General features: G+C 42.3%; 1 protein-coding gene across 1 annotated transcript in view; it reads right to left on the reverse strand.

The window, feature by feature from the left end:
* rapgef1b (Rap guanine nucleotide exchange factor (GEF) 1b) overlaps window positions 1-26,983 on the reverse strand; it is a gene marked incomplete at its 5' end in the record, with an annotated part of 46,398 nt that overhangs the window by 5,629 nt on the left and 13,786 nt on the right. The window contains 16 exons of the mRNA XM_051938948.1: window positions 1,765-1,853; window positions 2,212-2,287; window positions 2,947-3,052; window positions 3,461-3,546; window positions 4,532-4,624; window positions 5,142-5,288; window positions 6,947-7,108; window positions 9,263-9,465; window positions 10,455-10,976; window positions 11,897-12,077; window positions 12,220-12,334; window positions 13,487-13,645; window positions 13,729-13,817; window positions 13,917-14,073; window positions 15,852-16,030; window positions 16,618-16,763. Of these exons, the coding sequence (XP_051794908.1) occupies window positions 1,765-1,853; window positions 2,212-2,287; window positions 2,947-3,052; window positions 3,461-3,546; window positions 4,532-4,624; window positions 5,142-5,288; window positions 6,947-7,108; window positions 9,263-9,465; window positions 10,455-10,976; window positions 11,897-12,077; window positions 12,220-12,334; window positions 13,487-13,645; window positions 13,729-13,817; window positions 13,917-14,073; window positions 15,852-16,030; window positions 16,618-16,763 (2,510 nt within the window). The remainder of the gene's footprint in view (window positions 1-1,764; window positions 1,854-2,211; window positions 2,288-2,946; window positions 3,053-3,460; window positions 3,547-4,531; window positions 4,625-5,141; window positions 5,289-6,946; window positions 7,109-9,262; window positions 9,466-10,454; window positions 10,977-11,896; window positions 12,078-12,219; window positions 12,335-13,486; window positions 13,646-13,728; window positions 13,818-13,916; window positions 14,074-15,851; window positions 16,031-16,617; window positions 16,764-26,983) is intronic.

Below are 26,983 nucleotides of genomic sequence, written 5' to 3' on the forward strand. Positions count from 1 at the left end.
ACAGACTCACCAGACTTGTGTTTTGACTGTAACGCATTTGCCACAAAATAGACAGAACACATAATAATCAAAACTTAATAGGAATTTCAGTGATTGCGTACATAATTGTTTTTATTTCCGCCACAGTAATCGTGTGGGGAAAATCTGCTATGATAAGGAACTGCAATAACATGCAGTGCTTTTGGTCATATATGTTACTTAACGACCATACAGGTCTGAAACAAGTCATTTAAAAAAACAAAAAAACAAGCATTGCCAAAATACAACATTTATCAGAGAAAGAAATTGTAAAACTAGAAAGTGTCGGATTTTCGACTTTCTGAACCATTGATTTGTGATATTTTATCAACAGTACTTTATTTTAAATGTCTCATTATTCATTTTTTGTGTCTGGAATGTCTTGGTTTCTCTAAACAAATTCTGGAAAAAAAAAATTGAAGCACCTTTGCACAACTGTGAAGTCATTAGTGACTCAGCAACAACGAACGTCACCTGACAAAAACTCAGACCTTTCAGTTGAACTGCAGGCTGCGTTTGCACAGAAGAAATAGGAGACAAGCATAAAAACTAAATTAAAATCTAATTTATTTATAAAACACTTTAAAACAACCAGAGTTGACCAAGGTGCTGTACAGACGCATAAAAACATGATCAAAAGATACAAATAATAAAACTAAGACAAAAACAATAGAACTAGATAAAAATAATAGAACTAAAAGCAAAATACACAATGCAAGTAGTTTATATCTACAGCATATGGACTATTTCCCACCCACTGTTCACTTAAGTCGATTTATTCCAGGTTTTTCCAGCTTTTGTAAAATAAATAATGACAGAAACTCTACTTTCACTTCTTTTTTTATGACTGACGGCATTATAACTTTGAGTTGTCTCTACTTCTAGTCATACCTGCGCTGTTTCTACAGAGATACTGGAGTTTATAGTGTAGTAAAAAACAGGCTCACAGTGAGTAAAAACGCACAAAATGCCCAGAAACTGCTTGGTTTTCATAGGGTTAAAAGATGAGACAACATGAATGACATTTCCCTGCTCTAATGACATTCTGCAGTGCTACAAATTTTCCAATTTTCCATAAAATGTTCTGGCATGTATGCATGATACAACACTGTGGTTTCTTCTGTCCTGGCCTCATTACCCTGTATAAACATTATCCATCACTGCATAGTTATCATTGTCACTACAGTGTGGCTCATTAACTCACACAGTATAAACAGTAGGGCTGAAACTTACCATCACCTCATGACCACTTCATCTACTCGTGATGTTCTCAGCCTATTAACTGTTTCTTCAAAATGTCAGAAAACAGTAAAGACTGCCGATCACAATTTCCTGCAGCTCAATGTAGCATCTTTAAATTTCTTGTTAAGTCTCAACAATACTGAGATTGCAATCATTGAATAATTTTCTGTTAAAGCAGAAGACTATTGACATCTAATTGGATAGTTAGCCTGTGCCATCTTCCCTGCTCACACTTCTTTCTTGATTTTAATCCTCAAGGTCAAAGTTCACAACACGTTCTACTAAAGTGAAACACTTAAAGCCCCAATATTTTCACTGGTAATCCATCAATAGAGGATTACAGTTCAATGGGAGGTCTCGACCTATGAACGCTTTTAACTGAAACACACGAATAAGAGCAAACAAGCTTTTCCTTGGTAAATAAGGACCAAAGTAGGAAAAACAGCCTGCTGCCAACAAAAAAGTGATTAAGCGCAGAGTGACATGTTTAGTGATTTGAAAAGGATATCTGTAGTGTAGCTTCTTAATGAGGTCCTCTGGGGTTATAAAAGTCCTATATGTAGTCAGAAAGGCTTCACAGTACAAAACAAGATCTGTCGAGAAAAAACAGAGGAAAAAGCAGCACATTTCAGTTGACATGCAGCCGACGTTCCAAGTGAACTAATTAAAGCTGACAACACATCATCAAAAGGGAAAGCTACATAGTTAGACTGACACACTGCAAATAACTGAAGCACAGAGAGACTGAGGCTGTTTAAAATGCTACTCAGGGGAGTATTAACACATCAGTCAAACTAAGGAATCATAGTTGGCAAATAAACATGAGTGTCTTTGTATATAAAATGCATACAAATATGTCAAGATATCCAAACAAAGCTGTGCCAGTGACCCAGAAGCACAGTAACATAGTGCACGTAACAGATATGAGTCTTAATGTGTCCTGTACTGTACCTTTGCGGTCTGTTTCTGTAGCGTGGACTAATAGAATATCTCCTGATCCAGCACGAACATCAGGACCATCGTCATTCTGCGAAAAATAAGAGGAGAGAACGAGGTGCGGAGAATGAGAGAGAATGAAAAACAGACACAAATATGTAGAGGTGGGTTGATGTAGAGTGATGCAGTCTAGCCCAAAACGTAGCATGCACATTTCCTCCTCCTCCTCCCGTCTCTCAACCCTCCCTGTCCTGCACCAGCTCCTCTGATGACGAAGAAAAAGTCAGACTTGTGAATGATAAAATCGCCACCACTGCAATATTTCTTCTACGGCCCCTCTAAACGTCGGGACGGGATATAAATCTCGCCTCCTCGCATTTCTGATCTCCCTCCCATCTCCTTTTGTAAATCATTGCTGTCACATTGCCCCTAACCTTGCAGAGTGGCGAGCAGCAATTTCACACATCTGTATATCAGACTGCACCACGCAGGACAAAGGCAGAGGAGGCGGTGGAGCAGGAGGAGGGCGGTTTGTCAGTTGAAGGTATGCAATTTCAGAGACTTAACTCCAGAGGGCAGCAATGGCTATCAGTGGCATATCTCTGGATCTGATTTCACATCTGAATGACTCACAGTGACCTTTAGCCTGAGCAGGACTAACAGGATAAAATGTGCTTTGTATGCTGGTGCTGCTGCACAGTTCTGTCATAGCAGATTTCTAAAAACAGTACACTGCATCAGCGGGCTTACTTCTTGTTTTAGTGTTATCCTGCTCATTATCTCCTTGTGGTCTATGAGGGAAAGCTCGTCCACCTCTTCCTCATCGCTCCCAGCCGATTCTGTTGACTTCTGCCTCCTAAAACACACACAGCCAAACATCGTCAACACACAAACTCTCACATATGTCTCTAAATGCACCAATGCCTCTGCCTGCTAGAGCTGAAACAACTAAGTGATTATTTGATCGACAGAAAATTGACTGGCATCTGTTCTAGTAATTAAATCAGTGTTTGAGTCTTTTTACAAGCAAAAATGGTAAACATTTGTTAGTTTTGTCTTTTCAAACTTGAGATTTTATGTTTTGTGAGTGAAGCAGCTCCAATGAGCATCTCAGAAAGCAAAACTAGCAAGAAAGATGGCAGATGTCTTTTATACTAACTGGAAAAGCAGTGCAATTCTAGTCTAGAAGTCTATTACATGTACTGTACATACAGCTGATATCGAGTGTGTCTCACTTGTGGCATGTGAACATTACAACCCTTACCTCTCCTTTTCCAAACCCTCTTTACTATTGGTGGATGGCGTCTGAGGGGTGGGGTCTTGGAGTACATCATCAGCTGCAATCGTTTCCTAATCAACGGAGGGAAAAACAATAATCAGCCCCTGCACTGCCACACGGAACATCACTGACGAATGGTTCCATGCAGTGACAGGAAGCCAGATATTGATGAGATATGAACCACCAGGATCTCATGCAACACGTTTCAAGGGGAAGATGAATGCTCTGTGCAGATGTTTATCACCAGGTTTACAGTGGATGGTATCCCTATTAGTGTTGACGCAGAATAGGTATAAAGGACTGATGAGTAAAATGCAGATTTTCCTCAGTCTGAGCCAGGAAAAACCCAACAGATGAAACCCAAAACAGACAAGAAGGTAGAGCTCACTCGCACCAAAACTGCACCAACTGTACAACTACAAAATACAAACATTCACACATCGTCTCTGTTGCTTTCTCTCTCTCACATTTGCACAAACCTCACCCCAACATGCCTAAAATACAACCCAAATGCACAAACTGGCTTGAGGGAATATAAACAGCCACACACATAGACAGAAGCTGCCACACATGCACAGGTGCACATAAATTGTTATGGGGAATGTTATTGGAAAATTGAAAACCGGTGAACCATTGAGAATCCCGTTCTGGAGCAGCGACATTTCAGGTGTTAGATCGGAACAAGGTTAAATGCTTGTTGCAGCTGCAGCACAGCCAGAGAGACAGCAGTCACCAGCCAGGCAGTCAAAACAACATACAGACGGACATCATTTCCACAGACACCAACCAGAGCACACGAGTCCCTTGCAGGCAAACCTGTGAACCTGAAGTCATGCTCAGTCAGGTTTGGCTACATTCACATTCCATTTCAGCGCCATCCATCCAGGAGATGAATCAATAAGAGCCGCTCAGCGCAACGGATGTGAGAGTGACATCTGCCACCGAAACAACAATCCTCACTCCAAATCCCTCACCGCGTCTGAATTGATTCATACCCTGAAGAGACGCGACGTAGAAATGGAATTGACCTTTCACCCGTGACAATCAGCTACTTACTCTGAGGGAGAGAGGCAGCTCCCCATTGGCCTGGCTGGATGAGTACAAGTTGACATACTCCCCCTCCCCACCCTCGTCATTCGCGCTCTCGCTCTATGGGAAAAGAGGAGGGACACAAACCGAGGCGTAAGGCAGCGGAGAGGGGCACAGGGTCTTTGCTAAGGGTGTAGCAGATGTGAAGTGAGAATATGTAGCTAAGGGAGAGAGATAGCAGCTAGCCGAGGTCTGGTGTTCGACAGTGAACCGTATGCTTTCCAGCTCCACATCCTCATGGCCACCAGGTGGCACTGGAGCGCATCATATGTAAAGATAATAGTAAATTTACTGGCAAGAAGAACATGCAGTGCAACATGCTCCACTGGGCTTATTTTAAGACCAATAATCAGACAGCAGACAGTTTGTGGGCAGTGATAATGACAACAGGATGCCACCATGTGAATGACTCAAGATATTATCATATGAGCAACAATACTGAACACCAAACAGCTGTAATCTAACACCAATCTGCCAAGGGAAGTGGTGCAGTATTACATTTTAATATCAGTCTTAGAGAGCTGGTTCGTCTGAGTATCCTGCTGGTGCTTCCAGCGTCTATCTGTTGTAAGCTCACCGCTGAGGTGTGGAGAGAGTCAGTGAGAGAAGACTCAGAAGGAAGACAGACAGCCACAGAACCCATTGAGCCAGCCAGGGAACCGTTGGGCCCGCCCCCGCTGCCATCCAGAATGGTGGCATTGGTCAAGGCAACCTGGTCCAAGCTCTGTGATTGGTGGAAAAAATGAAAGCAGGAAAGAGAAAAAATAATAAAAGACAGGACTAAGAGATTAAAAAGGAGTAAGGCAGAGCAGATAGAAAAAAAGAAGCTGAACAATAGGAAGCAGAGGAGGGAAAAAAAGTGTTCACCTCATTCTCCAACAACTCCATTAATTTAAGCCTGGACTATGTCAGCGATGTGTCTGAACATGAAATGCACTGCACACACACACACCCAAAAAAGTGGAAGCAGTGACAACAGAAACATCTCCAATGAGATAACATGGAAGATAATAAGACAGAAATGTTTAACGAGGACATGGATACACTAGCATCAACTCTGAGGATGTATACATGTTTACAGAAGGGATGTCTGAATGTGTGTGGCCAGCTGAAGAGATGCCTGCCAGCAGGGAGGTAGTGGTAACCTGTTGTAACACGTTTCACATACCAGCCCTGTTTCAGCATACCAGCCAAGAGCGGTGCAAACACAGATCACTGATAATCACTGCACTCATGCACACACACCAATGAACGCATATGTTCATGCACAGAAGAAGGACCGCAAATCAAAGCCTCTCATTCTTTTTTTCCAGTCTCTGAAAGTCTGATGAAACTAGGAAATCTGTCTACTATTATTGAATGTCTTTCTGTTTCCTCTCAACATATGCAAAGAAGCTTTTGTGGTATGGTTTTCCTCCCCTATGACATCCACCCCCAAAAAATATCATGCCCCAAGGAGTTGAGGAATGCAAACAATCCACAGAAACAGACAAACGGGAGGTGTGGAAGTGTGTGTGCACATAGTAGGGGAAGGAGGTTACAGCACGGTGGTGTGAAGGACAGACCGGAGAGCGTGGACAGCGACGGACGCTGGAGGACGAAAAAAAATGAGGAGAGAAGAACGGAAGAAACGGTAGTCGAAAGAGAGGGAATGTGTTTTCCATCAGGTCCATCTGGTGCTGCATTCCACCGCAGATATCCTGAGGGAGATCCGCACCATGTCTTAGCGTGCCTCGCACAACACAGGGCCATCATGGGTCAACCCTCCCAAAATACTGACCAGAACAGTGCAACACATAGCCAGGCCAGCTATTGAAGCATTCCAGTCTGACTAACAATGGGTTAATTTTGTTATTTATAATTAACAAACAAACGCATGACAGTCTCTTGTGATATTTGGACGAGCTGCTCCGGACACACAACTCAATGAGGCAAACTGAAAACAGGGATGGGGGTCAACTAATTACCTGTCATATGGAGGAAGGCTTCCGAGCAGCACACAAACACACAAACTTGGCTAGCCAGAGGCTGCGCAGAAGCACAACAAATAACAGCACACACTCATGACCACACAAAGCAAACATTAATCACACATCATCTAGTGCCTCAGCTAAAAAAAACACACACACAACAAAACAAATGCACACATGGGCACGTGGATGAACAAAATTAATGACCACATAGCATCTAAACCACCCGCCCTGGAGGTATGGTCCTGTCAGAGACCTCAGAGGTGCAGGGGGGCAGATGGACAGACTGTACCACATATGGAGCACACACAAGGTTAAGCCACCCCTGGACCAGTCCAGGACCACACAGTACCCACGCCAGAGTGGAGAATGGGAGACGATGGGGAGGTTTGGAAGTCGGGGGGCGACTCACCGTGGGCGTGGTCAAAGACGCCTGGCCAATCAGGTAGGAGTTAGAGACGGACATGCTGAGGCCCAGCCCAGAGCCCGCCTCCTCCATGGCCGCTACAGACGGCTGGAGGTGGCAGGAGAGGGAAGAGGAGGAGGAGGAAGAAGGGGAAGAAGAGTGGGAGGCCTGAGAGGGAAACAAATAAAGGGAGAGGAGATAGAAAGAGAAGATAAAAAGAGAGGGAGTGAGAGTAATGGGGGTTAAGGAGAGGCAAGGAGGGAAAACGGGGTTTTAAGGGAGGAAGAAGAAGAAAACAGTTGATTACACTAGTAAGCAAGACAGAATTAGAGCAGATTTAATCAAAGTTTAGCAGCAAAGTGGTGAAGTCAAAGTGGTGAAAGCTGAGGAGGATTTTTGTAGTTCAGATGAGAAGCATCAACTCAAGAGCTGCAGATTTATATACAATAGAAAATTGAATGAGGAGACAACTGCTGTTTAGGTGTTACTGAATGTGAATGTGCTGTTAGTTATTATATTCAAGTCTTTCTAGAAAACCTAAGTACTAGAGGGTCACATGACGTATGCAGGTTACACACATTTATATCTACTGTGGCAGTCCAATAAACCTTTTAATGTCCTTAGCTTTAAGGGCTTTACGGAAACCAGGCCAACTACAACACACTCTAAACAGAGCCAATATGATCCGCTCTACTTTTTTTTTTATTTTCACCCATTTCCTTATCCACATAGCAGCTGACTTTTTTTTTTTTTTTGCAAAGCCGTGTAAAGTCGCCAAAGCGTGTAAGCCTGGAACATGGGTTTATGGAGGAGGCAAACAGGCTTATTCCACTGGGCCACGAGCTCATCAAGTCCAAAACATGGGGCCAGATTAGGCCTTGCGGCTGGAGCAGAGATGAGTGCAGTCCGACTGTATGCTCAGACAAAAGAATGATAAAAATAAAAGCTGGGCACGCAGCTCAAAATACACAGTTGTGGTGGCAGAAAGAGGACAATGGACAAAGAGAGGGAAGGTGGTCTGAGCAGACTGCTATTCAGCCGCAAAGTCTATTTTCTTTCCCGGGCTATGAAACTGTACATCCAGCTACACCCTGGAGACGAGTGTCATCTGTACTGTCCGCAAATCTGCAGTCTTCAATATTGCTACAAAGCTTTGAGACAACCACCATTTGCCACCTTCGAGTAGGTTTGGAAGGTTTTAGTGAGGGAAAATAGGCAAGAAAACAGTGTCTCATGTAAAAATCTGGCAAACCATGGGGCATCTACTGAACATGTGTAGGTAGTATAACTATTATTATAACACTAACAATACAAATTATTATTATTTAACACAAAAAAATTAAGGCAATCTTCTTCATCACGACTGTGCGGGTCCAGTTTGAACAGATATGATTGACAGTAACCAGACAACTCACTATATACCTTTTAATTGCAATTCAAATGAAGCTAAACAGTGATTGGTGTACAGAAGCATGCGCATTTATTTTATACATGAGTCCATCCTTCTTTAAAATGTTGAGAGGAGCCAGAAAACCAGAAAATAGTATACCACCAAGACTCCATCAGTCATAGCAAGAGGGTTCTTGTGAAAGTGAGTTTTCATGGCCTTTAAAGGTTTTATTTCAAACTCACAGTGTGCCCTCTTCTGCAATGATCTATACTATTGTGTCTGTACTGCTCTCTCCCCACTGACTCACTGTCAGACAGTTGTCTCAATTAACCCAGACGCCGACCCAGATTAAGATAAGTGGACTGGAGTTGATGTGGGGCTGATAAAGGCTAGTCTTATCTTCGGCTAACGACCAAACACCTCCGTGTTCACACAGATGTCTGCCGCAGTTACAAAAACAGTAAGGACGAGAGATAGAGGGAGCAGAGAGGAGGAGCTGAATAGGTGAGGAAGATAACAAGATAGGAGGAGGCTTGCGAGAAAATTGATGAGGAATACCAGTGGAATGTACTTTAGACACAGCATGCCATATGCATTCTTTCCAATTCTTTCTTGCCAGCCAGTATGAAGATACTCGGACCAGCACTGAGCTCTACCAGGATTGTTTGCTTTGTGCACATGTGCTCACAATGTTTTATACCACGCCATTTTGGGCACAAGCTCATAAATCAATAGTTTCATCAACGGAGGCTTCACAGTGTCAAAGCTTTGGTCGACACTGAACTGAACAATTTCAGGAATTCAAATCATAGCTTTGCTCGCACACTCAAATTAGTGAACCAGCTATTTATCTCCTGCAACTGTAGCAGTTTATGAGCCATGTCTTGTGCTTCTTGAAAGGGCGGCTGCCCTTACATGGACGGGTTTCTTACCAGTTGTCTTTGTTTTGGTGGCAACGCTGGGGGCTGCAGTGGCTCATGGACTGAGTCGGTGCTGCTGAAGGAGTCGTTGAATCCATAGACCTCCTGGAAGCGCTTGTTGCGCTGTTCGTAGATGCTTTCACTCTGTGGCATTTGGTAGAAAACGGAGGGCTGTGGCTCCGAGTAGTCTTCCACAAACTGCATGTACTGAAGGACTGAAGGAGGAAGATGGATTAAATTATGAAACATTTACTGCTTATCTTGCTTAGTGTTATACCATTAAACTCAACCAAGTCCAGACTGGAGTTTTGGACTACTTTAGAAGTAAATTTTGTCTTCTTAATATTCATATAGCCCATTTACAACTAAACATGGACCAGGGGTTTAGCGTTGCACAAATTGTGGGGGTTAACAGATATATCTTAAAATGAACTATAAAACTGAAGCAGAAAAGGTCAAAATATCCTGACTTTCTGTACCTTTTACGGGCTTCTACGTCAGTGTGGTTACTACCCACATGATTCAAAAACTACACCTTGAGTTTTTTTTAAAAAAGAGAGACATTCTGGTAAAAATGACAAGTCCCAAGATGTGACAACCACAATAACATCACAATGGCAACATCAGTTATTTTCACAGAATTGACAAACCTCCTTTGGTGACACAAAAGTTCTCATACAAATGTTTTCACTGGGTGAGTGCCACAGTGAACAGCATTTGAACCAATTTCAAGACTGCTGGCTACTTGAAATGATATGTTCATGTAGAAATAAAATGTGAAAAATGTTTAAATAAGCAGGAAGGGCTGACTGTACATGATGACATAATACAGTAGCTATAGAGGAAGTGATGTAGCAGGTGGGTGAGGAAATGACCAAATTTTGCCCTCTGTGCCGCTGGAGCCGGACCCATTGTAGCACATCCTGGTATTCACTTCCTGCCTCCACTCACAGAGGAATATTTCCTTGACATAAGCTACTCTGCAATGAGCTGATGACGAATGGCAGATAGTGTCCTGCTGTCCTTTCCAAAATCAACCTCATCCCTTCCTTTATTTTTTTCCTTCATTAGACTCTTTGTCCCTTTCTTTGCCTCCCACTGCCTCTGTGCCCTCCATTCAGTCATCTCATTAAAAGGTCTTCCTTCTATCTTGTCTTCATTGCTCCCTCATTACATTCCCAGCCCGTTCTTTCTCCTCACTTACTGTGTCTGCTTTTCTTTTCTGGCAGTGGCGGTGGGCTGGCGGGGACATCTGCATTCTCACTGGCAACGTACTGGGCAACAAACACGCCCCCGTTTGTCTGAGGCATGGGCGAGATGGGTGTGAAAAGGGGGAAAGGTGGCGTGGGGTGAAGCTCCTCTTCTGACAGGTTGTCATATTGGGAAGGGTAGCGCTCATACAAGACCCTGGACCCTGCGTCAGGGAAGGGCGATGTTTGGGTGCTGCGTCGCTTCTTCAGCGGTAAGGCAGGGGGTGCGCTGATGCGGGAGGACTGTAAGGGATTAGTTTGATTAGGCTGGGGGGTCCAGTATTCTGGCTGCTGGGCTGGAGGAGCACTGAAGCGGGGATGTGTGGGATGCTGTCCAGGAACAGGGGAAGAGGACTCGCTGTGAGACTCGGGCAGAGGGCTCAGGCAGCCTGCCACCGGTATTGGAGGCAGGTTATCCCCAACTGACAAGTCCTGGTGGAGGAAGTCATAGTCCGGGTCGTAATTCTCTGTGTTGTCTGAAAGGTAAAGAAATGACAACACGCATTTAAATTTCATGCTCAACACTTAGCTGAGGCACAAATTTTAACTTTCAGCACATGCAGAATATATGAAAAAAAATATTCATGACCCAATGCACATTAGCAAAGGTTTGTCGAAGGTTGAGATTCAATAGCTTTACAAATTTTCTGCGTGGTTTCTGATTGTAATACCTGGATTCGATTTGCTCTGAAACACACACATCTCTTATCCAAGTTCCTGTTTTCAATTTGTTCATTTTTCATAATCAAATTTTGTAGGCAATATCTATATCATCTTCTACATCATAAACTGTAATTCATCATCAGACATAGATTTTATCAGGTGGAAGTATGAGTGATAAATTCTTTACAGCGTCACGTCAACTTCCCACAATTTATCTATTCAGTGAGCTCTTTGCAAATCAGTATCTTACAAATAGTTTAAACCTAATGCTTCTTTTTAAAAAATGATTAGCTGACCACGGCATGTCAAAAGAAGGAGAATCTTCCAGTCCTAGTTACATGCATAGCCTATCAATTTCTTATGCACCAAGATGTTTTGTATTTGGAGCTATTGGCTTGTCCAAAATAAGACACAAAAAGGGAAGCTATCAGTGTTTCAGATGCATTTAATCCATATTTAATAATGTGTGTTGCTCATCGCATTTTTTATAAGTTGTAGCTACAGGTTGTGAAGATTAATTAGCTTCCACCCCCTCAAAAAACACCACGACACCCAATTACAGATCGAAATTAAAAATGGCTTAGTGTATTATTTATAATGTGATTCACTTGCAATGATGAACGCTATACCTAATGGCATTTAAAAACATTTGGACTGCTAAATGCATTCAATGCAGGATTCGGATTTGATAAAACCTAAAATCCAGTCTTCAGTCTTGTCTTTGCATCCTTACCCAGCGTCTCACAGCTGGTGTTACGAGAACACTGACCACTGTCCTGCTCCATGGAAGAAAGCTGCTCATCAGACTTGCTGAGTTTTCCCATGCTGCTGCACGGAGAAAGGCGTGGAGAGTCGCCACCATAGGAGTGGCTCCCGCCTGAGAAACGTCTCTGCAGGAACTCCTGCTCGTACTCCTGCGGCAGCACACACACAGAGACAGATCTAAATTGCACTCCTTTTTCTTAATAGCTGGTTTATTTCCTGTGAATTATGTTGATATGGTCTTAAAGTAGAACTGAAGGTACGCCATAATGGATCATTAAGTTAATCCCTCACCTGTCTGTGGTCGCTGCACGGCAGACTGGAGCCACGGCTCATTGGGGCAACTACCGCCACCGGAGTAGGCGAAGGGGCTGACTGGCGCTTCTTAGGGGGAAGAGCTGGAGGAGGACTATTGACAGATTAAAAAACAGAAACAGCAGAGTTAAAAACGAAAAACAAAACAGGAATGTTGGGTGTTTTTTTTCTCAGAGGCAAAGTCAAAAAAGAACAACCAGGCAAGCACGCAAAACACACTTTCTGACGTGTATGCACACAAAAATCCATGTATAGATACATGAACACACCTGTGGAATAGTGAGATGAGAGTGAGGGTGTTTCATGTTAGCCTCTCTCAGCTATGACATGAAGGCATCCTGCTTGTCAAACCTAAAGTCTCTCAGTGAGTTAATATCAGGTCAAAATCGGGCGACAAGCGAACGTAAGCGACCATGAAATGGAGGCCAGCGAAAAGACACTTCATAGTTCAGTCATACACTCTCATGCATGGGACCATCTTCTGATTGGATGGTGAGGTTCTTCAGGGGATACCCAGGATGATACAAACGTTTGGATAATGCAGCCATGCAAATCAAAAACACTTCATCCAATCCAGAAGCTTTATGGGGGGTCTAGGGTGGGATGTTATTATGGAGACGGATGATCCTACGGGCTAACATACTTCTCCTTCTGAGAGGGTCTCCTTTGGCCAGCGTCAGCACTCAACTGTGCTCTGTTTCCAGAATCCAAAGGGAAACCAAAGATGGAAAAAAAAATTGAGAGAAATAGAAAGAGTAAGGAAGGAAGAGGCAGAGCAACAAACACACAAAAGTGATCCAGATTTAAAGCCTTAAGTATGAAAGTTGAGTGACAGCCAAGGAACTACATCAGAAAACACACAGTATATCAAAATATGTGAAACTGCAGCGAAAATGAAAGAAACGTAGAAATACCCCTCCCATGCCCATATCCTAAAAGTCTGCTTTATTCCTCATTTGTCATGTGTGAAACATGTCAGCATCTATTTTTAAGATAAGCACAATTTTAAGGTGGGTTATCTCCGGGCACTCCGGCTTCCTAAATATGCTGAGGTTAACTGATGATTCTAAATTGTCCGTAGGTGTGAATGTGAGTGTGATTGTCATCAACAAGCCACCACAGAAATGCAAAATACCGCTACTTCTCAGGGACTTTTAGGCCAAAGTGGAAGCCTCAGGGCTGAGAAGAGAATTAATATCTCGGCACTGTATTCTGTCACTTTGAAATGCGCTTGTGCTGTCCTCACCTGAGCTCTGCCATTTTGGCTTCAGGAAGAGGGGGTTTGGGAGGGGCCACGTCCTCATCTGGTATTTCAGGAGCGGCCTCTGCAGGAGTAGCTGCTGGAGCCGTCTTATTCGAGACCTCCTGTTCCCGATCTATCAAGGGCATCTCCAACGACACCGTGCTACACAGAGAAAAACTGTCTTAGAAATTAACTATATTAAGCGCCTGAATGTTTGTACTCCTGAGAGCATGCTTTGTGCTCACCTCTCTGCTGTGGTAGCAGGTGGTGCTGGTTTGCTGGGGGTTGTGGGTGACGGCTGCTCCTGCTTCTCTATGGTCAGCTTCACGAGTTCCTATTCACAAAAAGACAGCACAGCCAGTTTCAGCCTCCTTTATAAAATACACCACAGGAGGACACAGCCTACAACACAACATTTCCTCTGTCAGCGTACCTTTACTCCATCCAGCACTGCTTTGATGACAGCGGTGACAGATGCCACATTTTCCTTGTCCTCCAAGTCGATCCCATCCAGCATGACCTGGTCAGCCCAACGGATGAGGTTGGCCAAACTCTGATACACACGGCTATGGCAGGAGGACAGCGCCGAACTGTTGAAAAGGTGCGAGATTGAGCGAAGGTAAAAGTAGAGGCAAAGTCAGAGGAATAAGGCAAGAAGAATTCAGGATGGAAAGAAACAAATATGATGTACAGTGTAGACACAAAAGACATGATAAACAGGGGGTGAGAGAAGGTGTGGAAACCAGAGGTGCAGAAAGGAGAAAGATTCAAGACAACACAGCAGTGGGGTGTGAAGAAGAAAAAAAGACAAGCACATGTTAGACATAAAGTGAGAAAAATCACAGAAACATGAACATGCCACTCATTTCGATCTATCTACAAGGCCATCTATTAAACTAAGTGTTTTTTGGGCATTTGTTGAGGGATTGCAGAAAAACAACTACAAGCTGGGGGGCTGGAATAAGGCAGCTAGTGCTGACAGGAGAATGTATAACCATAGAGGGAAGCAGGGTGTTGTTTCTCCCTGTAGCAAATTGTGCATTCAGACCTAACACTAAGGTGTGGCTAAGGCCTGTGCCAACACGCTGCAGCTGATTCACAGAGCTGGAATATCCGTCCACTGTCTCTGCACAGCTTAGCCCTAAAGTAAGCAGGAGACAACAGAAGCTATAGGGGTTACCACAAGGATTTGAGGGATGCACAGCTAAACCCTATAGGCTGCACTGGAGCTGGGTAAAAACAGTGTGATTATACTAACATTGGCAGCTTTGTGTGTCAAGTCAGCATGACTACAGCGTGTATAGACTGATAACTAACCTTTTGGCAAATAAGCACTTTAATCAAACCCCACTGCAGTGTGCAAGAGTTGCATTCACTGCTGACCTAGATATTTAATCAATACTGATTTAAATCACTGCAAAATTGACCGAAGTTGTAGAATGCATTTGTTTAGCCAATGGAAAGAGCTCTTTATCTCTAAAGTTACTCACACAACAGTCATTTGATGTACCTTAGTGTATTTGCCAAAAACATCTGGGCTGAAGTTGTGAAATAACTGGCTTGTGGCCATCATTTTCAACTCGCTGCCTGTAGCCTAAGGTTAAAGCAAAACACTAAACTTCTATTGTGATCTATTGGGATTTGACACCATGAGACTGAGGTCAAATCCTCAGAGATGGCTGTTTCTTAGTATTACAGCAACAATCCATCAACTGCTTCTAAACACAGCGCTGCGAGATGCAAAATGCATCACCTCTGACCTCCATACCTTCATCTGTACTGATGGATGGGGAAAGGCACAAAGAGAAAGACAGAGAAGTTCCAACATGTCCTGACAGCCGAAACAAAACTAAGGTTACTTTCCCAGAAAGAGTTTACTGAAACCATAGAGGAAGTAAAACAAACTGACTTATCAGTTGATATATCTGAAAAATGAAAGAAATTTCTGTTCCTCAAAGGTAAAATTGGGGCAATTAATAAGACGCATCAACAGTAAGAAACACATGAATCTAACATGTAAAGCCTCAGGTATGGAGTCCAGGAAGCCTTGAGGTGAGAGATGCAATCTTTCACAGCATGTTATCAATCTTCACAAGCTACTCGGAAAGTGGTAGTCAGCACCATGCCAGTCCTAACATGTCACCAAATACATAATAAATTGTGTCAAGAGGCAAGATTGAGAAAGAGTTCAAAAATGGTACATTGTGAATTATGACATACATGTAACGTAGGAAAAACACTGCAATCAAAGACTAAACGCTTGATATCCACAACATGGCCATTTTAAAGAATTTGAAGGAGGCAGTCTTGGTTTAAAAAAACAAACAAACACGTATTATAAGGCATCAGTTCCATTCATGTGACTCACCTGTGCTGTATCCGTGCCTCTACCTGAACCAGAGGCAGGATTGCTTCAAGCACTTTGCTGGCCGAGCCTGGAAGCATCTCCAGCACTTTCTTCTCTACGACCATTTTGTCCACGATTGTCTTGAAGTAGCGCAGGGCACTGACCACTTCCTTTTCATGCTCCTCTAGCCGACTAACCTTCTAAAAAGACACACAAGAACATAAAACAGCATCTTAGACTTGAACTACAAAGCTATTAATCATTCTTATGAAGCTAATGGAAACAATTTGGATGAAAACATATTGCAAGACCACACATTTAGCATTTGGATCATCCCAACGGTCTGGGCTCCCTGCTACGGTTCTACTACTCCCATGGTTTGCTCACATTTCAAAGCGCACTATCAAGTGATGTGGCTTGGAGCGGTCGTGGTACAACTGCACAGAGCTCTTTCAGCTTCTCTACTGTAGTTTTTCACGGCGGGGATGCAGGGGAATATGCTCGTTACACCGAAAGCCTTGAGAGTGAGCAGAGGAGTTCATTCAGGAAGCCGCCCGGTTCCATTCATGTCTTTATAGGGTTAGACACCTGCTGTAGCGCAGCCAGCCACCACAGCGACTGGGAGGCTGTGGGAACCAGCAGGGAGACTCGCGCACACAGACACAATGGAATACGGCAGCGCAGGAAAACAATAGTCTCACAAACAGGCAAACACACGGAGTAGGTGGGAAAAAGATGGACTTCCCACAACACACACATAGTTTCAGGCACATGACTCCATACACACCTTGTTAGCAGGTTTCTCTGTGCTCTTGGCTGCTGGCTCAGGCTGAAGCTGCTTGCCCTTCTTGGATGGAGTCCTCTTGATCTTGGGGGAATGGAACTTGTCCTTCAATATCATGGTGAAAGTTGACAGATGGGACCGTTGCGAATCTATGGGCAGAAAGAAAACAGTGAAGTTGAGTGGTCAGTCAAGGAGGGGCGATTTCTCGGGGGTGAGAATAGAAATTAGATAAAAACAGATGGCACTAGCTCACTGAAGTGCTGATATCACAATCACACAACGCTGCACTTCCAAAATTAACCTCAAGTGAAGAGTTGAACACCAGAAAGATATCAGAATAAAACTGAAATCTTTGAGGTTTTATAAAGTATTTACAACCTCTGCATTTCCTATGCTCTTTTTATTTTAACATAAAAGTGCTGCACAGGCTGTTCCAATAGCCCATTATGTCCACAGATGTGTGCATGTGAGAGACAAGGACAGAGCAGACAAGTGTGGTTATAATAAAATACTCTAGTTAGTGCCGGGATGAAAATTGCTTTATGGTACATTATTGAGAGTGGCTTCAAAATGGTGAGTAAATTAGCAAAATTCAACTTGTTCACTGTAGAGAGTGCTTGTTGTATTTGGGGAGAAAAGAGTCCCCCACTCCGCTAATCCCAGGATAATTGACTGCTCGCTCACGGTGTCCCTTCACCTCTTTGTCCCTTCCTCTATCCGCACACCAAACTGAATCAGGAGCTAAATACTAATAACAGCAGCGGGAGCCGACAGGAAGCATGGGTTTTATCAGCGACAAAATTACACCTCTATCTGCTGTAATCTCCCCTTAGCTCAGTGACAGTGGGATCTGGCATTCCACGGCCATCAGCGTAAAAACGCTGAATGCCGAATAGCAATCAACAGCAGGAAAACACCACAAACCAGACATTCAGTCGGGCACTGCTTTCATCTGCACCATCGATCAACATGCCACGCACATATCCACCCCAGTGTTCTTTCTCCCCACCCCTAATCCCCATCATCCCCGACTCCCAGCAAAAGCCAAAGTTCGCTGAGGCAGCCAAGGACAACTATGTGTCTCATTAATAATGCTGATGAGAACGCTTCTATTGGAGTTTCCTCCATGCGTGCCCTCAGGCTCTTGTTTTACACTGCATTTAAAAAAAAAAAATCCTATCTCAGTGTTGTGCAAAAATAAACCAGAACTTGCTGTTCTGTAAGCATTTGCAAGCTACTCACGTTGCATAACTGATTCAATAAACTGCAGAGTTACTGGAAATGTATCTCATGACCGTTCATCACCTTTAATCTGCATTTGACCCAGTTCTTAACATCCAAATAGGTCATATCAATCACTTACATGACAGGCAAAAGTAATGCTCTTACAAAAATATGCTTGCTTTGGTAGTAGAAACCATAACCAAAGTGACAGGACTAAAAATTTGTTGTCAGCTTCATTAGCCGCCCTGCTATGTCAATACAGAGGCAAAGCCGGTATGTGACAGAGACAGCGGCCTCTTCATTTCACACTGTCGATGGCGTAAAGAGATAAAACACCATCCTAGTCAGCCAGGCAGGATTGAGGGAGACAGAAGGAAGACAAGGAGCCCGAGTTTATCAGAGACGGACGAGTGACTTGAGCAGCGAAGACCCTGTGGAGAGGGACAACCTTCTCATCTCAACAGCTGTCTGGATCGATACTGTGTAGCTTAGCCACAGGGGATGGTGTGCTTCTTCAGTGCATCCGGATAGTCTGAATAGCACAGCTAGGACTAACAGTGCGAGAAGGTATTTTTGTACCCTGAGGCTATACATACCTGTGTTGAGCTGAGTTGTGCCGCGAGCCAGCATGCTATACTGTCAAGATTTCACTTTATAGAGAGCAGTCCATATGCTTGTGCATGCACAGCAGCCTCCGTATGAATTTAGCCTCACGTAATCTCAGATATCTTTTTGACCTTGTTGCCCTCTTATTTTTGGCACAAGTGCGGGGCCTGTGGCTGACATCACAATATGCTGGACACTCTCACTCTCCACAGCCTGAACAGGCCCAGAAGGACTGTGTGCGAGTTTACAGCTGCGAGCCTGCGTCCCAGCCCAGAGTTAAAAAAGCAGTGACATGAGCCGAATGAGTCACCGCCATGATCGATACAGCTGGTTTCTCAGACCCCGCCGCAATCCCTGTGGCTCAGATATTTATCATGCACATAGGGCTGGTTCCCCCATGTTCACTTTTCTACCACGTCTCTTCCTCTTCAGTTCTGAGAACGCAAACGCCACCCCTTTCCAGAAGGCCAGACTTCCAGCGAGCTAGAGGTCTGGCTCAGCATGAAAATGACATCATCAACAGAAAGAAATGAACAGTGTGAAAGAAAGGAAGTCAGCGAGAAACAGAGAGAGAGAGAGAGAGAGAGAGAGAGAGTAAGTACAGCGAGGTGCTCTGTTATAGTCATGTAGGCCTTTCTCAGTGTCCAGCCTCCACTCCTCCACAGAGAACAACCATCCCTCCTGCTCTCGGGCTTCCTGCCTGCTGCTGGTCTGAGTTATGAGCTGGTGATGTCATTGGTTGTAATGTCTCTCACACTGAATCTGACTAGTCATGAACTGAGCAAAAGAGTCAAAGAAACCTCATACTGAAAACATTCTTTTTCATGCGTCTAGGCCACAGCGCACAGTTATACTCCTTATAGACGTTTTATTCCAATACAGTGGCTTCAAACATGCATCCAGGGGCCAAAAACCGCCCTCCAGGGGGTCCAACCCAGCCCACGGGATGACTTTGTAAAGTCACAGAAAAGACATTAATTGCAAACTTAAAATTTGTAAAACTATAAATTTTAAATAAATTGTAGACCCTGGCAAGTTGCGTTAATCATAAAATACTAGACTGTTCACCTTTTTGTCATTTTGTGTCTCATTTTTGTAATATTTTGTCTTGTTTTTGTTGTCTTTTTTGTCTCACTTGTGTTGTCTATTTTTTGGACATTTCGTTTCTCGCTTTTGTCATTTTTTGTCTGGTTTGTGTCCTTTGTCTAATTTTTTGTCTTGTGTTTGTCATTTGTCCATTTTTTTGTTGCTATGTAATTTTTTTGTCTAATTTGTCTAATTGTCGTTTTGTTTCGTGTCATTTGTCTTACTTTTTTGTCATTTTGTTTCATTTTTTCAAACATTTTTGTCTTATCTTTTTGTCTGACTTTTGTCGTTTTGATCATAAAATACCATATAGATACCTGTGACTAAATGTTTTATGCCTTTGTAGATATTCTGTGATCTGTAAGTTCTAAAGTGTAAATGATAAACTGAGGCATAATGTTGTTGAAATTGAACAAATTTTTATAAACAAATTTGAGGTTGTTCATGATGTTTTATAAAAAAGATAATTCCATAATGTGAACATTTTGAGAATGTACTTGTTTGCACTAAAACGATTTCAAAATTTGGAGGTGTGGTTATTTATAGGTTATTATGCTGTGCTTTTACTGGTCTGGAACACTTGAGATGAAAGTGGGCTGAATGTGTGACACCCCTGCTCTAACACATTTGTGGCAACATTTATTATTTTCTTTCACCATTTTATATATGACTTGAAAGCCAACATTTGGGCTTTTACTTAAAAAAAACTGACACCTTGTTTATGACACTTGTTCCTTGTTGATCCCCAATGGTGGCTTAAGCACTCATTTCAGTTTACAGGAAAATACAGCGGCAGAATGTGGTTGACAAACAGCGAAGCATGGTTACACTTCCATAAACGGTTAGGTTTACCTCCAATGTTGTAAAATTACCCAGGCTCATGGAGAACTGAACCCACACAACTTCCCTGCCTGTCACATTACTGAAAACCGCCAATCACTCTTGAAGTACAGTGAGAAGAGTTTACAGTTCTGCAATCAAACTTCCTGTGAATACCATAATTGTAAAGCATTACATGATAAATGATCCGTGGTGATTGTTCTTTCTAAATCGGTGTTACTAGCAAAAATCTAAGTTTTTTTTGCAGGTTGTGCAAAAAATAAATAAATCAGGGAATCACTAAAAGAGTAAATAGTGAAGGATTTAGCAAGTAAACATCTTTGGAAACCATTTAAATTGCTTAGACTCTTTGCTGCTCTGAAAGGCCTTGGGGACATTTAAAATAAACACTCCAGTCTGAATGACTCTTGAACAAAGCCTGGGAGAGTTCTCACACAACTCTGTGGCATCGTGGAGTCCCCAGGAGCTTTCCAGCTGCTGAACTGTCTGAAGGCTTTGTTACACAAAAAGCAAACAAACACGCACACATATACATAGAGGGTGTAAACTTATGGGTGCTTCTGGCAAAAACAAAGTGTTAAGTATATGCCATACACCTTAAAGTGACTTTCTGTATATTTCTTGTCTCATTTGCCAAGTCAAATGAGGGTCCACACAGACCTCCACATTTAATTCTGTTGCCTTGAGGCAATGCAAAGATCTCGGCTACACAGGTACATCTATGATCCTCAGTGGAAACACAACCAGGCTGAGGTTTCCCCAAACATAGTAGACCCACTGACCCAAATGCAATCCCTCTAGGCTAATGAGATTCCAAATCATCATGTTTAACATCTGAACTGTGTACCATGTTATTGTCTACAACATGAACTCAAGAGCTCATTTAGTTGACTTGTCAAAGTCTTTTTTCTACTACTGACAATCTGAAAACTGCTAAAATTTTAAGCAGAAAATGCACCGCAAATCAAAGTAAATAGCATCGTGCTCACACACTCAAGTGTTCTGAATAAATATAGCGTTCACACTTCAGAGAGGCTGTCAAAGAGAAAGACATACCTGAAGGTCTTTGAAACACTGCTTCAATAAAGTAAACTGTATTAAACAGGGTATGTATTGTTCTATTTATAGGACAGTTTGTGAGCAGGACAAGGTTTATTTGTCTGCTGATTTAAATGGCAACAAATTGGTTATACTGCAGTTTAATCGATGGCTGACTGTACATCCAGCTCACATGAACGCTTGCAAGTTATGCAACAACTGCTTGGCCCTTCCTTTATACGTGTGATTTGCTTGAAATGATTTCGTTTTGGAATGCACTTGAACAGTTGAGTGAGCAAACAGGAACCTGGTTGTTGGAGGAAAACACCTAAGATGACTGGTGACATATGTTTGTCCAGGTCTGACTGAAGAACTGACAGGCTGGCAGATTGATGGGATTCTTGTTCAGTACAGGTGTGATCTAGACTGGGCAGCTGGTCGGCCTCTCCACCCTCAAGAGGACGAAAACGGAGAAGGAGGATATATAGGAGGTTGTGCTTAAGGTTACACACACAGCTGCCACCGCCTGCTGAACTTCTTCAGTAGAGGCTTCTCAGTGAAAGTGTGTGCAAACCTTGCATTTACGGACCTGTTCAGTCTGCTACAAGACTGCAACAAGAGTCACAAAGGTCATCGTGCCAGCTGTTGAGGAGGGAAGAAGACAAAGGGAAAAAACCTATCTGAAAGTGCATGTACAAGATATAAAATAGAAGTCTGTGTATCTCTGTCTCACAGAAAATGTTTCTCCAAATAATGTGTAGAGGATGAATTAATTATGTAAATGAAATCTCTTTCTGCTTTCTATAGATTGTGTAGGAGATAAGATCAGCATGCATACGCATACACATTCTGCACACAGGATTCATCATAACTGCATTCTTGCTCATTTATTTCAACGTGCATTTCTTCATAGCATCTCAGGAAAGGGCGATTTGCTTTAACTGGCTATGAAAGTTTAAAAAAAAATGAAACTAAGGCCTAGTACACACATACACAAGTTAAATACAGGTTTCTTCTTTTCTTTTCAGAAAAAGTCATTGTCTACATGGAAAGGCAAGAACACATCTGAAGCACTGCCAAGAGCATGCAAACCAAGCGACAAATATAACCCTAAACTAAAGCCATGTAGACAAATCAGAAGCCAGAAAAAGAAAAACGTATGGCCAGTTCCAGTAGGCTACCAACAATGGTGCATCAAGTAATCTGTTCTCCAGTGTGATGGACGAGTAACTGTAAATGAAGCAAGCGTAGCAGCAGCACGTTTTTGATCATTTGTACATGCATTAGTCTTCATGCTTGCAAGTCTTACTTAGTAACATTGTGCTTCGGGGTAATTGCTAACATAACAATGACGCTCGCATGCTATTGAAAGTGTATTTGTCCACTGACCCAAATCAGTACTAGCATGTTAACACTTGATAATTAAAAACATACAAACCATTGGACAATCTAAAAATGTACCTCCATATGGCAGTAGAAGAAAAGCAAACGTAACAGTAAAGGAGTCAATTTAACATATCCTGAAGGAGACATCAATGTCTGCACTAAGTTTTGTTAGATACTGAGATATTTCGCTGACAAAGAGAAAACTTTGACCTGAAGTTGGTGCTACAGATAGTCAGGTAAGAGATATGTCCTTTTGAGAACCATGGATATGTGCTCATCGCAACATCTCCAGTGCGATGCTGCTGACAAAAAAATAAACTTATCCTCTTTACTCAGTTACAGTAGATGGGGCTGTAGATTTAATTTAAGTTTATCCCTTGATGTCTCACAAACAGTCACATAAAGAAAAAAAATGTAAATGTACCCATAAACAGAAAAATAACAGATGTGGTGAAAACATTGTAATGTAAATATACAAAAAACACTTCAGTTATACATTTATGCAGTTTATACTTCTAAGTTATGGCTATAACTTGTAATACTGTACTTTTCAAACAGACACACATTCATTCTTTGCACACTTAAGCAAAACTTCGAGAAGAGAAAAACCCTGCCATGGGACACATGTAAATAACCAGCGCACTGTTGACAAGCGACTCTACTTGCAATGAGGCCTTATTTGTCTATAAAAATGACAACACTGCGAGTAAATTACTGTCTGCTACACTGTAGAACAAAGGAGGCAGGGGAGCTGCGCCAAGTATCGTATCTCCACAGGCAACACCTGCTCAGGAGCAGGAGTGGGGATTGCAAGCCTGAGGCACGTGAAATGAACAGCACGAAGAAAAATGGAGGAAAGAGAAAAAATCTACAGGAAATAGTTAAGTGCTTACTGAATTATTTATTCTCTCCATTGTAGTGGTTTCTTCCTGCTGGCTGTATTCAGTTTTTAATAGCTGTCCTTTTTATGTCTTTGGTTATCAACATGCAGCACTATAGGATACATCAGGCTGTGTGTTGTAGGCCAAGCTAAAGTCCAAGGGTGGCAGTGATAGGAGGAAGCCCTGGTATGGAATATGGCTCTGGTTAACACCTGATTTGAGGAGCAATGGAGGAAGAAGCCTTATGGTGGGTTCTCCAGTTTTCCAGCTGTGTTGTTTGATCATGTCGTTCAACAACAAGCTACAGAGAGACTGAGACCATCACGTCCACTTACTGGGTAAGTAAATGAGATACAGTGGATGCTAAGTGCTCAGTCCACTCACCATGTATTGTATTTCACTGAACAAATGAGTCACTGGAGATGGTTTCCACATGGACAATACAATTATCAATGCAAACTGACACATCCAAACACGCCACTCACTTTTCAATGACTTCTGAAGTCTAACATCAACATAATAGGAAAACAATATTGCCTTATTATCCGAGCAATCACAAAAAGGATTACCACCAACGAGAACCAATTTCTACCTGAGAAACTGATGAGGCACTTTCTGCAGTAATCTATATTTAAACGAACACTTCACTGAAGTGATACACTTCTAGCTTGCTCTCAGCTCATTTGTATCATACAATTACTTCTCAAAATTGGAGATACAAAACCCAGATGGGTTTGTAAAATACAGGTTTAAAATAGTACTGTTTTTATCGCACTATTTGTTTTAAAGCAAAGCATTTTTCTGTCTTTTCAGGTCTTGTCTGAGCATATATTCTCTTTAGTTTTGTCTTAACCTCTGCTTCCATAAAATGCACCTCAGGCGATGCTTCATACAATCAACAACTTACACAAACTTGCCCTTCAGTATGTCAATGTCTAGTAAAGCAGCCCCACCAGCCATGGGTCACTGGTCAGGAGCAAATATCTGTGTGGTGATGGAGATGCTCTGCGTGCTAGGTTGCATGGAAACAGACGGCCTGGTCTACCATGGCCATCAGAGAGTGGTCACACTGCGCAGGCGATCTATAATGTAGATCCATACCGCAAAACATCAAATCAGACCCATAACTGCTTAGTGAGACTGTGTTTGAAACTGTGTGTGCGACATGAAGATGAGGAAGTGAACAACAGACAGAAGGGCAATAAAATCTGCTTCTCTCCATCAGAGTGTATGTGCATCTGCTCTTAGATCTAATCTGACATGACACACTAGACTGATGACTGATAGTAGATCTGTAAAGGGAAACTCCTGCCCAGTGAAAGAGCCATTATTACCCTTATGAGTCATGAGATTGCACGGCAAGATAAAAAGAATATCAAAAGTACCCTCAGCCACTTTCTCACTGTTATGTCATTTTGGAGTTTTTAGTTTAAAATGGAAAGCTTAGAAAAAGGGTGGAATAACCTTTAAAATGCTGATGTGATCTGATTCTTAATTTAATCAACAAATGCATAAAAGCACCATCTCTCAGTACTCTGGGAACAATCTACAGTCAACTGAAAGAACAATTATCAGCAGGGATGAAAATAGGTTGCAATAATAAGCAGCATGCAGAGACACAAAGGCAAAATCGAATCTAATCACTGAGTGACACACCTTGAATTCTGTCTATTTGTATAATGTTATGATATAACTGACACACTTTTTATTTGCTTCTGTTCAAAGGCCCATTAAAATGAATTCTGTATTTTAATGATACTTTAAAACACATACAGCATTCTGATATTGCATGATCTATGTACAACAACAGAACAGTGGCTTGAAGCAATGCCTTGCAACAGTGTTTTACACACAAAAACCCCCAGTGCTACAGTGCTACAGCTCCATGACAGAAGAACACGACTGGAGGCAGAATAGTGAAGGAAAAGAAACAAAGTGTTATAGTCATAACACAGCTTAAAATAAACTACTCTGCAGAACTCAAGGCTACTGAGGTTTGAACAGACTACACACTGTCATAATTGCACAGCTTGTAGATAAGATGTGGTGGATGATGCAGATATGGAGGGTAGTGGGTCAGTAAGGAATTCTGCTAGTCATTGGGTTAGTGAGCAAAATGATTTCAAACCCCAAAGGTGGTCTGATGATCATCAAATGACAGATGATAAGAAAGAATTTCTTTAAGCCATTAGGTACTTTCAGCATTTTTATGACACTAATAAAACTATATAATGTGTCAATAGTAGGCCAGGGCTTTTCTTGCATAGAGGAGTAGTGTCCACCAAAGAGGGTGTGACCAATACCAAAGGACAATCACAGGAACCAAAATGGTAAGAATTTAGAAAAAAAAAAAGTAAAAATTATAGCCAGTTTTACTAACTGGGATTTTCATCATTGACTCGACTGTGTACGGACCAATAATTGCTACTGTTGTGTGTAGTCGTCCCCATGGTAAATTTTGTAAATGATTGCTAGGCCTAGAAAATATTATTTAGAAGTGTTCATACTCAACACTGTGAAGAATTATTTACTTGTCATTGAGTTTCATGATCCAGACAGAAGGCGAACACGCATGAATTTGTAAAAGCGGAGCATGAATTTGTAAAACCATTGACACACCAGTTTAAAGCCTGAGCGAGCTTTGCTGCAAAATGTGTGAGGTGTGGCGAGTAAATAATAAGGCTAGGCTTATGTCGGTCAGACCACAGTGAGTATGCCTGAACCACATAGTATACACTGATCAACACACAAGCAAAAACAACTCCTAAATGTAGTCTCATTATTTATTAGTAAACCTCATATCTCCTCGATTGCAGCCTATGTGATAAGCTATTTGCATGGTTCAAAACTGCAATTGTGAAACCAATTAATTGTTAATACCCATTGCACCATAAGGGTGTGTATTCTAGGACACTGTGAAGCAGTGGACAGGTTTACAACTGACACATGTGCTGTAGAAATAAACTCTAAATAAATTCTAGCTGGGACTGCCGTCAATAATTCAGCACAAAAGTGAACTTGCCTTTGCTTGGTGTGGTTATATTCAAAGCGCAAAAAGAGGTCTCTGTTTTCAGAAGATGACTTTACAGTATGAAGAGTCAAGAAGAGTGAGTCATTTCATGAACTGTTCTGGTTCAAAAATGTTACCTGGAATGTAAACCCATATGATTCGATGCTGGGTAACATTTCAAATCATATGCCGTGTGACTGACACAGGGTTCTGGTAGGCCAGTAGCCCTGAAGGTGGTGCTTTTGAAGAGGGTGGGACCATTAGGCCTGTGTATTGTGTGGTGGCATAAACATTTACA

Source organism: Acanthochromis polyacanthus, chromosome 18, assembly GCF_021347895.1.
Source record: "Acanthochromis polyacanthus isolate Apoly-LR-REF ecotype Palm Island chromosome 18, KAUST_Apoly_ChrSc, whole genome shotgun sequence".
Taxonomy (NCBI): Eukaryota; Metazoa; Chordata; class Actinopteri; family Pomacentridae; genus Acanthochromis; species Acanthochromis polyacanthus.